Consider the following 12,414-nt stretch of genomic DNA (forward strand, 5'->3'; position numbering starts at 1 on the left):
GGGTTCTTAAACATTGAAAGACAATTATTTATACCTCCTTTCTGCAGATCAAACTGGGGGCCAACAGGCTGAATTCATCCTGTAATATGATTCACTTGCCATGCTTTCTTAAATAAAAATCTGGATTTAAATGCCTTTAGATGGCACTATCAACAGGATTCCAACTGTCTTTTACAGCCCACTCATTTCTGTACTACCTCCCTGGTCCGTGAAGGCTTACGGATTTACTTCCCACAATTAATGAGTATGGCTTTAATTGACTTAATGGGCATTCTGTGTGTCCTGACTTTCCTTCCCCGCCACTTTGTCATGTGAGCCTCCACCTGTCTTCTGATCATTAACACCCTTTGGGCTGCTGCCTCCAGCTTCCGAACCTTTTGTAGCAGCCATGTCCTTAACCGTTCTGTTCAAGAGGTTGCTATGGTCTCTGCTATCCTTTTTGGTGTTTACTGGGCTGTTTAGTGGACGGGTTTCAAAGACAAAATTATCTGTAACATAGTCCTGAATTAAGGGGCTTTAGCAGAAATCACAATTTTCTTAAGTTGGGAACGCCAGACTAAAGATGGAAAATAAAAACCCACTGTGGTTTTGTAGCTAAAAGGACAATTAAGCATAAAGATGTTACTTGGGCCTAAAACAAAACAAAAAGGATTTTTTTCAAAGTTGTTTTAAACTTTCAAAACTGGATTCTGACATTTTACTCTCTGGTGCCATGGAAATCTTTGACCAAAAAAATATTAATTAGTTAGTAAGTTAATAATTCTGAGGGCCACAGTAGCAATTGGTAGCTGCACTGTGGAAATCTTGAACCAGTGTTTCTTTAGACTATCAGAATCAACTGTTCTTATTCCTGTGCCTCCTTAAAACCATCCCAGTGTATTTTTCATGCAGCAGTGGAATAAATCTACTTTATGAGATTGTCTCTCAGCCATATGCGCACTTTTCCCCACTTGTCCACCTTTAGTCATGGTTTAATTTGATGATCTTTCTATCCTTTCTGCTGATTGTATAAGGTTTGGTTGTGAAATTCCAATTAAAACCCTCACATTAGAGATTCATTGGCGTTCTTCTACAAATCTGAAAAGCATTGTCCTTCAGAGTTCTTTTCCCAGAAATTGTTTTCAGTTCCTGGAGGCTATGCTCTGGCTTCTGTAATCTATAGTTGTGATTTCATAGAAAATATTTCTCTAAACAGAATATTACATGTTAAAAGTAAATGGAAATAAGTTTTTTTATATATAAGTGATATTGTAGATACTCACAATATGACAGGGCTCACATTTTTCCTTCCAATTTGTATATCAGCTTCTCGTTGTACTTATTATTCATTAAACTAATTTATGTCAGATGGGTAGTTTACTTCACTTGGGTTTCCTCAAAGGATTAAGCCAAGAAAGGATGCAGCATATGGTGCGGATCCAGTGGATTGAAGTAATTTTAAATCTCTTTCTTTGGGAAGTGAATCACAGAGTTTTATATTTTACTTCAGTTGAACAAATAAAACAGGCTACCTAAAGTACTGGTGTAGTCAACAAAAAAACCTTAAAAAAAAAAAAGGCAGCCCTTTGCTAACAAAAAAAAATAGAATCTTGAGTGTTTCACTTCATTAACCAATCCATTGAAATATTACGTCTACAGGAGACCCAATGCTGGGTGGTCAGCTACTTGCTGTTGATGGAGTTTGGGCTGGTGTAGACTTGGCCACTTTCAACACATAGCACAGAGTACCGGTCTTAGTACATACAGTAAGCTTCATTCATAGGCCCTGAAGACTGAGGAGCTCCAGGTGTATGATGCTTTGCTTTTTGCTGCCTTGAGCTGCATGTCCCTTTGCTTATGTAGAATAAAGAGGCTGCCTCCCCTGCCCCTGGAAAGGCGTGCCTGAGCTGTTTGTGCACGGCTGTGCAGCCTAGACGAGTGTTGCTTGGCTGTACTCGAAAGGTTGCAAAGCTTTTCATGCTGAAAATCTAACTTCCCTGATTTTGGGGACTTGTTTTAGGTTATCCTTCTCAACCAGCTGAACAGAGGCCACTTCAGCAGATGCCTCCTCAGCTCATGCAGCATGTGGCACCCCCACCACAGCCACCACAGCAGCAGCCACAGCCACAACTGCCTCAGCAGCAACAACAGCAGCCACCACCTCCTCCCAGCCAGCCGCAGTCTCAGCAGCAGCAGCAGCAGCAGCAGCAGCAGCAGCAACAAATGATGATGATGCTAATGATGCAGCAGGATCCCAAAGCAGTTAGACTTCCAGTCTCCCAAAATGTCCACCCACCACGAGGCCCTCTGAACCCAGACTCCCAGAGGATGCCCATGCAACAGAGTGGAAGCGTACCTGTCATGGTCAGCTTGCAAGGTCCTGCCTCTGTGCCACCATCACCTGATAAACAAAGAATGCCAATGCCTGTGAATACTCCTTTGGGAAGCAATTCGAGGAAAATGGTATACCAGGAGACCCCCCAGAATCCTTCCAGCTCACCACTTGGAGAGGTGCCCTCGCTATCTGAAGCAAGTAGCAATGAAGTACCATCTGTCTCGGGAGGCCCAAATAACATGCCTTCACATTTAGTAGTTTCCCAGAATCAATTAATGATGGCAGGGCCAAAACCTGGACCACCACCTCTTTCAGCAACACAAGGTGCAACTCCCCAGCAACCTCCTGTAAATTCCCTGCCAAGCTCCCATGGCCACCACTTTCCAAATGTTGCTGCTCCAACACAGACATCTAGACCTAAAACACCAAACAGAGCCAGCCCCAGACCCTATTACCCTCAGACTCCCAACAACCGCCCTCCCAGCACAGAGCCTTCTGAAATCAGTCTGTCACCAGAAAGACTCAATGCCTCCATAGCAGGACTCTTCCCCCCACAAATTAATATTCCTTTACCCCCTAGGCCAAATTTAAACAGGGGTTTTGATCAACAGGGCCTAAACCCAACAACTTTGAAGGCCATTGGGCAGGCACCTTCAAATCTTACCATGAATAATCCTTCCAATTTTGCTGCCCCGCAAACTCACAAGTTAGATTCTGTGGTGATGAATCCTGGAAAGCAGTCTAACTCTGGAGGAACAAAACGGGCAAGTCCGAGCAACAGTCGTAGGTCTAGTCCTGGGTCCAGTAGGAAAACCACCCCAAGTCCTGGCAGGCAAAATTCAAAAGCCCCAAAACTGACTCTGCAATCTCAAACAAATGCAGCCCTGTTGCAGAATGTGGAGTTGTCAAGGAATGTGCTGGTCAGTCCCCCTCCTTTGGTCAATCCCCCTGCACCTGGGAGCTTTCCTAACAACAGCGGGCTGACTCCTCAGAACGCCATCATGCCTGTGACTGCAGTTGGGGGTGTCCTTGAGGATAAGAAGGAGAGCTTGACTATGGCTCAAGACAGTGACTGCCAGAATTCCCAGGGAAGGAAGGAACAAGCACATACTGAGCTAAAAGCAGTCCCTGCCCAAGAAGTGAAAATGGTTGTCCCTGAAGATCAATCTAAAAAGGATGGGCAACTTTCGGATCCTAACAAGCTTCCCAGTGTCGAAGAGAACAAAAATTTGGTGTCTCCTGCTATGAGGGAAGCACCAACATCATTAAGTCAACTTCTTGACAACTCTGGAGCTCCTAATGTGACCATTAAGCCTCCCGGGCTTGCAGATCTGGAAGTAACACATCCAGGAGTTTCTGGGGAAGACCTCAAAAAAGTACCTGCTATTCCCACACTGCAGGATCCATCTTCTAAAGAACCCTCTAATTCCCTAAATTTACCTCATAGTAATGAGCCGTGTTCAACCCAGGTGCATCCAGAATTGAGTGAAATCAGTTCTAATGTTGCACCAAGCATCCCTCCAGTAATGTCAAGGCCTGTCAGCTCTTCCTCCATCTCCACTCCCTTGCCCCCAAACCAGATAACTGTTTTTGTAACTTCCAATCCCATCACAACTTCAGCTAACACATCAGCAGCTCTGCCAACTCACCTGCAGTCTGCAATAATGTCAACAGTTGTCACGATGCCCAATGTGGGTAGCAAAGTTATGGTATCTGAGGGACAGTCAGCTGCTCAGTCTAATGCCCGGCCTCAGTTCATTACACCTGTCTTTATCAATTCATCCTCAATAATTCAGGTTATGAAAGGATCACAGCCAAGCACAATTCCTGCAGCTCCACTGACACCCAACTCTGGTTTGATGCCACCCTCTGTTGCAGTCGTTGGCCCTTTACACATACCTCAGAACATTAAGTTTTCTTCGGCTCCTGTCCCACCTAGTGTTCCCTCCAGTAGCCCTGCTCCTAACATACAGACAGGTCGGCCCTTGGTTCTTAACTCACGAGCCACCCCTGTTCAGCTTCCTTCTCCTCCCTGTACAACTTCCCCAGTTGCCCCTCCTCATCTCCCTGTCCAGCAAGTGAAAGAATTGAATCCAGATGAGGCTAGTCCTCAGATGACTTCAACAGATCAGAACACTCTGCCCGCTTCACAATCAACCACAATGGTTTCTCCCCTTTTGACCAATAGTCCAGGTTCCTCTGGCAACCGGCGAAGCCCAGTCTCATCTAGTAAGGGCAAAGGAAAGGTGGACAAAATTGGCCAGATTTTACTGACAAAGGCATGTAAGAAAGTCACAGGCTCTCTTGAGAAAGGGGACGAGCAATATGGTACAGATGGAGAGACTGAAGGCCAAGGGCTAGAGCCTACCGCCCCAGGGCTCATAGGGACAGAGCAGTTACCCACAGAGCTGGAGAGTAAAACCCCAACGCCCCCAGCACCCACTCTACTGAAAATGACTTCTAGCCCAGTAGGCACGGGCTCAGCCTCAGCAGGACCCAGCTTACCGAGTGGTGCTCTCCCCACCAATGTACGTTCAACAGTTACCACTCTGGTACCTTCTGAGCTCATCTCCACGGCGCCGACCACAAAAAACAATCATGGTGGCCTAGCATCTGAGCCACTTTCGGGTGGCCTAGTGGAGGAGAAGGTGGGATCCCATCCAGAGCTTCTAACCAGCATAGGTATGTACTCGGGACCTGGCGTATGTTCTCCTCGTGTCAGAGTTTGTTGACCTATACAAAAGAAAGCCTGACTCCTTTTCTACTTTGAGAAAAGAAGAATGAGCGAAGTGATAGTGGTGGTATTTTTGTTTATTGATAATGAGTCGGAAAATACACTTTCAAATCTCATGTAAAATTCACATTCTTCAACATGGTTCTCTATCAGCACCCGAGATGACAGTACATCTTTCATTTGTATAATAAAAGACTTTCTTTACAAGAAAGCATTTTTACTTACATTGCCTCAACATCTTCTTACCAGCTATGTCAGGCAGTCTTAACTCCTTGCTATCGATGAGAAAATGGAAGTTTAGAGAAGTTTAACTTATTTCAAAGTGTATACTGTGAACCTCCAGGATGACAGTCTCTCTTAAAGATGAGTGAGCACTTCTGCAGGTTATCCTGACCATCATGAAGACTGTTTACTCATCTGTCTCAAAGCAGGCTTATAGATGCATCCCCATCATCTGCCATCGCAGAGACAATGCTCTGTCTCTCTGGGTTACCCAAGCAGAGAGCAATCCCAGAAGGCCAGGCTTCTTAGATACAGACAGGAGTGGAGTGGTGAAGCGTCATGTAGGTTTGGGTGGATAGTACAGCACCAACATTTATCACGTTTACCAGTTACAGGGGCTTAGGTTACTTGACCACTCCAAACTTCAGTTTCTCCTTTGTGCTAAGAGGACAATAGTAGTTGTAAGAATATAATAAAGTGGTACATGTAACATGTTTAGCATAGGACCTAGAACATAGTAATGTTCAATAAATAATTTTTTTAAGAATTGTGAGTTACGTTTGATGCAGTCTTTGTAAATTGATCCTTCCTGTTCGTGTATGTGAAGTTGAAGTTATTTCTTGTGTGCAGTTACAGTGGGTTGATGATGGAAGCACAGAGTGCCCTTACAACCACAGTCCATCCTTCCCTCCCTTACACATTTCTTCTGTGGGGTCTCAGTGGTGCAGAGACTGTTCCCAGAGTTAACTCAGTCCCACTCTGCAGACCTGAGAAGGACCATCACTATACTGAGCCAGCTAGCCAGTGGTGCCCGGCTTGTATGTGCAGCCGAAGTACGACAAGTGTCCGGCACTGAGTACACAAGTCTCAGAGTCTTTTGACACAAGGTCAGACTTCAAATTCTAGCTGCATTGGTTACCAGTTGCAGGAGTTCCTTAACCTCTCTTTCACTATATACTTCATCTGTAAAATGGAGATTGTAGTTCCTACCTCCTAGAATGTATACAAGGATTAAACTGAGAGCGCACAGAGGCAGCACACAGCTCTGGAAAGGTAAAGTCCTCTTCTCCACTGTGTCACCTCACCTCAAGTTCATGCCCTGGCAGGAGGGAAAGACTTGATATAGGCAGTTACAGCAGTGTGTTTCTGATTCTAGTTTTATTGATACCAGTGAGCCCTAAGAATGAAAAAGAAACCTAGTGTAACTTAAATATATTCTCCAATATTGAATGTTTCCATTTCTACTTCTCTTCAGGGAACTTTTCCCTCAAGTAACAGATTAATGATAAAGTGATTAGAAAATACTATAATCTGGATCAAACAGAATACTAGAGAAAGATGTGAGTCTTGAGGTGAAACCAGGTGTTACAAATTTCTCAATTTTAGTAAAGCCAGTTTTGCTTATCGTGTCTTCTATGCTTTCTCATGAGGCTTCTATACTTTTACCGTGAAAAATGTGAGGAACCACAACTGAATGTAAAAGAAGTCGCAGGGTAACTTTAAACGTATTTTAAACCACAGTACAATTTGAAGCTCCCCAAATCAGTTCTCTGCACGAATGCCTCATTGGCTGCTTTACTGGGTCAGGAAAGACATTTATAAAATTCTGTTTTTACAAGAGGATAAAGTATATCGTTGGAGAGTTTATTCAAGGTGAAGATTTATCTAGGCTGAAGTGTCCAGATGGGAGGATATGCTCTTGACTGACTGTGGTATATCTGCCATTTTTTAAATCTCCCGCATAATCCAGGGAGGTTGAGTTGTGTATTCAACAACGTTCCTCTTCAAGGACCTAAGTTCTCTATGTCCTTCAAAGCCCAATTCTGATGTTTCTTCCATTAAAGTGCCTTCACATTTCTCAGTCTAGAATTGATCTCCCTTCATTTGGACTCTAGTAGAATTCTATACCTTGTGTCCCCTTCATATGACCATTTGATAGCACAGTGCATGCCAGTGTGCCATACGTACTCTCTTATCTTTAGTACTAGATGGAGCTCCTGATGGGCAAAGAGGGAAGGAGTGCTTGGCACAGTGCTTTGCCCCTTGTACGTTCTTAGTAACTATTTGTTAGATAAGTAAATAGCAATCAGGTGTAAATAAAAATTAGATGCTTAAGTAAATGGTATAGTGATCCCTCTGAATGTGGTTTGGGTGTGTCTGCTAAGGTGTGTTGTGTGTTCTTTAGAGTATTGGGTAGAACTTGACACTGAAACAAAAGAATATGTGTGATATCCTCCTGGCCACCTCATTCCCTGACATTTGTACATGATTAAGGAAAACAAATACCCCTGCTAGTTTTTGTTATTGAATGTTGCATACATTAATTTTTTAAAGTAGGTTTTGAAATATAATTTCAAATCCAACCTCAAGTATTACCCTTTATGTAAGAGATAGAATGTTTCCCCAGTTACTTAGCTTTTGATTTAATTAGCATTTTCTGTTTTGTTTAGAAAGGAAAGTAAAAGGCCTGGTTTTTGTTTTGTTTTGTTTTTGTTGTTGTTTTTCTTTAGCTTCTTCACAGAGTTTAATCCCAAAGGAAACTCCAACCACAGCACTGCAGGGGTCAGTTGCTAGATCAGGTAAGACATTTTGGAAAGACTTCTGGAAGCAGAATAAGTTGCATGTGAATGAACTGCTGCTGTCTTCCTGTCACATGTTCTCATGTTGAGCAGTGACTGGAATGCTCATCTGTTTGCTTCCGAGCAGCCTTTAGTTGTGTGGCAGGGCTTGTGCAATACTATCTGAGGTTGTTTACCTTGACCAGGTTACTCTCTTAGGCACTCCCTGGTGTCAGGGAACTCAAGAAGGGTATCTAATTGCCCATTGTCAGTTTGCCACCCATCCATGGGAAGTTTCCATGGCAGTTTCCCCATGCCATGGCCCTGGAAGCCAAGGCTGGCAGCTAACTGGCTGGCATATGGTAACTCACTGGAGTGGCAGGCATTAACGCAGTGAGGTAGTAATTGCATTTTCATGACAGGAGTGGAAGTTTGTTCAGACTCTCCCACAGTGAGATATCCGTTTCTCCTGGGAGTCAAGTCATTTCAGTCATCTTGGATTGTAAATAACTCTAGGGATGGTGTTTCTGGAAGGAGCTGTGGTACTCTGACAAATACTGCTATGGGATGCCAGGTCGGCTGTGAAAGCATGAAGATCTTGATGACAGTAAGAGCACTGTTCCTGCCTTCTTAGACCAGCCAGCTGCTACAGACCAGTATCTGAGATTAAGATTCAATTTGTTCTTGCCTTGCTTTTTTGTTGTTAGAGGTCACTGAGGGTATGAGTGCTTCCCACAAGTAGGTTAGACCCTCATTGGAAACGTGTAACCCTCAATTCACACGTGTAACAAAATCTGTAGGAAAGCCAACAGTACACCATGTTTAATTTTGTGAATCCAAACGAGTAAAAGTAAGGTGTGACTTGTGATTATTTTACAGCGTACTTCAGGATGCTTTGTCCTATGTGATAGAGAATGCTTTATACTATGCCCTCTGGGTAAATCCAAGCTATGAAAAATGATGTCCAAGGAAAAAAATACTTCCACCACATAGTTACTTCTTTGCTTACTAGTTGCTCACGTGATGCTAGACATTTGGAAGGAGTAGGCTCAAGTAGGTTCTGAGGAGGGCTAGTAAAAGTCATTTTTGGTGAGAAAAGGAGCTCCAAAAAGGAGGGCGGAAATTCCCGTTTCTGCACCAACTTTTTACTCCAGAAAATGAGCTTTACCTTGTTATGAATCTTCCTTTCAGAGTAATTGACCAAAGAATCATTTTGTTCCTTTTAAATGCTTGGTTTAAATAAATGCCCTTGAAATATACACAAAGCCACTACTGACCTTTACCAACCCCTGATTCTCACTTAACTGAGCTAGCAGTGATGGTGTTAACATTCTTAAAATCGTAGAATTTTGTCTTGTTTCCCAGAAGCAAACAAAGCAAGGTGATTCTCCTCTTCTGACTTGAGCCAGATAGGTGTTGCACACACATTCCCCAAGTGTATATGGTCCAGCCTAGCCAGCAAGCTAATGGAGGCTCAGTGTTGGCTCTCTTTCTTATGGAGCAGTTCCCCGACTATCTGGGTTAGATACAGGATGCTAAACAGCAAATTAGCCAGGATTCCCTTTTTTAAAAATTGTTTTATTGGGGCCTCTTTCAGCTCTTAGAACATTCCATACATGAATTGTGTCAAGTATATTTGTACATATGTTGTCATCTTCGTTGCCAAAACATTTTCTACTTGAGCCCTTGGTATAAGCTCCTCTTTTTTCCCCTCCCAACCCCCCACCGCTGTAAATCCTTGATCAATTATATATTGTTATTATTTAGTATCTTACACTGTCCATTGTCTCCCTTCACCCACATTTTTGTTCTTCAGCCCCTTCAGAGGGCAGGGAGCTCTATATCCAACCTTGTGATGGGTTTCCCCTCTCTCCCCCTTCCCCCTGCCCTACTCCCACTACTGTTCCTGAGTTGTTGTTTTTTAATTTAATAATTTTATTTGGGGCTCGTACAACTCTTATCACAATCCATCCATCCATCCATTGTGTCAAGTACATTTGTTGCCATCATTGTTCTCAAAACATTGGCTTTCTACTTGAGCCTTTGGTATCAGCTCCTCATTTTTCCCCCTTGCTCCCCATTCCCCTCTCCCTCATGAATCCTTGATAATTTATAAATTATTATTTTGTCATATCTTACACTGTCTGACATCTCCCTTCACCCCCTGAGGGTTTTATTTCTCCTGAATTCCATGTGTCCAGAACTCTTGTCTGTACCATTGTGTGTTCTCCAGGCTAGCCAGATTTGTAAGGTAGAACTGGGTCATAGTAGTGGGGGAGAGGAAACATTCAAGAACTGGAGGAATGATGTGTGATTTGTCAGTGCTATACTACACCTTGGTTGAATCATCCCTTCCTTTCAACCCTTCTTTGGGGGGATAAGGATTCCCTTTTGCCAAAATCTTGCACTGAAGTCAGAGTGTCCAACCTCCTCCTATAAAAAGCTGCTTCAACCAGAAGGGTAGATGGAAGGTAGGTAGAGAAGGGGAGGAAGGGAGAACCGATTTCAATGATCGGCACATAATCACACACACCCCCCTCTAAGGGGACAAGCAACAGAAAGCAGGGGGGAAGGGAGACAGCAGTCGGTGTAGATATGAAAATAATAATTTATCATTTATCAAGGAGTCACAATGGGGGGAGCTTATACCAAGGGCTCAATAGAAAGTAACTGTTTAGAAAAGAATGATGGCAACATATGTACAAATGTGCTTCATACAATTGATGTATGGATTGTTATAAGAGTTGTAAGAGCCCCCAATAAAATGATCTTTTAATATAAATAAATAAATGGGGTGGGACCTGCTTCAAATGGCTGATTATCAAATGCCAGGTACTGTACTAAAATTTGATGTGCATTATTTTATTAAATCTTAATTTTGAAGTGAATAAAGAGATAATTTCCATTTTTTAGATAAGGCATTAAGTACAGAGGTCAGGTCATTTGCCCAGGCAATAATGATACTAATGATAAGCAGTAGGGTCAACATTAGGGCCCAGTCACTCTGCTTTCACTGCCCCCTACATAGAAGGTTACCATGTAATTAGTAGGGTGGTTTAGCCATGTACACCGTCTTAACATTGTGTGAGGTGCTGTGTGCCTGGAAGTGGGGCAAGGCTCTAACCATTGGAAATCAGAGGCAAGAGAGAGCACTGCCACCTGGTGCTGTCCACATGTCATTACGTTGTAAAAGATGGACCTGCCTAAAGCAGAGAATGGAGAAGATGCTTTTGTGCTGGTGCTGGGAATGCTTAGTAAATCCAGAGTGCTCATTTGTGCAAAACCCTTCTTAACAAATCCTTGAGTCTTTTCTTTGTTAGGAAAAGCATTAGGAAGCTGAGGGAGATAAGCACATGGTAGAATCTAGAAAGACTACCTCAAAGCTAAGCTTTTCCCCTTTCAACCTCAAGAGAGGTTGGAGTAGAATGCATCCTTAATATAAATTCAGGACATACTTGAAGATTGCTGTCTTTAGGGGAAAAAAATCATAGGGAGGACATGTTTTAAGAATGAATACAGACTTTCTACTTGAAAGGAAGAGGTTTATTTTACTAACTTAGTTGTCGCTGGTAAAATATGATCCACTCAGAGAGACGTTAGCTTTATTGATCCAGATAAGATTATTTCACAACATGGCTTAGAAATAAAAATAGACCAAGTGTCGTGTGCCCCAGACAAACCAAGGACTCTCTGCCAATGAGGTCTCTCAGTGTAGAACGAGAGCCCTGACGTGTACTGAGACACTGAAGACCAAGAAGGGCATTCAGAATTCTCGTAGACACCTAGCTTTCTCTGTGGACATGTACACCAGCAGCTGCCATGTCTCATTTTTGCCCTTTGTATTTTTTACAGAACTTGAGGCAAATGCTCCCATAGTCTCTGGGCAAAGGTAAGATGATCGTTCCTGCATACTCAGCATGAATACAATATAAGCCTCTTTGACGGGTATCAGCTTTCTGAGCCTTTAAACCTCTCCTCACTTTGTCCTTTTCCTTCACTCTTTCACTAGTCTGTTTTTCCTGCTAAACTAGGGAGCTATCATGAGTCCTAACCCTCTGGAGGTAAGACTTCTCTTTACTAAAACCTGGTGGATAGATTTCTACCTTTCCTAGTTGTTGGAAAACTGAGTGAGATAACATGTTCGACCTCACCATAGTGAGTAAATAGTAAGTACTTAGTAAATGGACTTATTATCAATGTCATTAGTAACAGTCCTTGTAACTACCTTCTAAAGTGTAGCTGTTTCACTCCCATTTTACACATGAGCCCAGGTGAAAGAGAAAGCCAGGCAAGGTCTCACCCCAAACCCATGTTCTTCTGTTCCTCTGTATGGCCCCACATACCCTAACAAAATGAAATCCATGGAGAAGAGTAGCATCATTTTCCAAAAGTCATTCCTTTTTTTAATGTAGAAATGCACGAGGTAACATTTGAAAAAAATTTCATAGTTGTACATCAGCTTAGGAGTTCCTGGGTAGTACAAATGGTGTAGTGCTTACTACTCACTGAAGCAGTGATTCAAACACACCCAGAGGTGTCTGGCAACACAGGCCTGGCTATCTGCTTTCAAAAGGCCGTGCAAACTA

General features: G+C 43.0%; 1 protein-coding gene across 8 annotated transcripts in view; it reads left to right on the plus strand.

Annotated features, from left to right (window-relative positions):
- NCOA6 (nuclear receptor coactivator 6) overlaps positions 1-12,414 on the plus strand; it is a 109,731-nt gene that overhangs the window by 77,419 nt on the left and 19,898 nt on the right. For 6 of the 8 annotated variants that reach the window (XM_075563737.1, XM_075563739.1, XM_075563741.1 and 3 more), the window contains 3 exons: positions 2,000-4,996; positions 7,781-7,849; positions 11,681-11,717. In XM_075563737.1, the coding sequence (XP_075419852.1) occupies positions 2,000-4,996; positions 7,781-7,849; positions 11,681-11,717 (3,103 nt within the window). The remainder of the gene's footprint in view (positions 1-1,999; positions 4,997-7,780; positions 7,850-11,680; positions 11,718-12,414) is intronic. The other 2 variants (XM_075563742.1, XM_075563745.1) reach the window with 2 other exon arrangements.

The sequence above is a fragment of the Tenrec ecaudatus genome, chromosome 12 (assembly GCF_050624435.1).
Source record: "Tenrec ecaudatus isolate mTenEca1 chromosome 12, mTenEca1.hap1, whole genome shotgun sequence".
Lineage (NCBI taxonomy): Eukaryota > Metazoa > Chordata > Mammalia > Afrosoricida > Tenrecidae > Tenrec > Tenrec ecaudatus.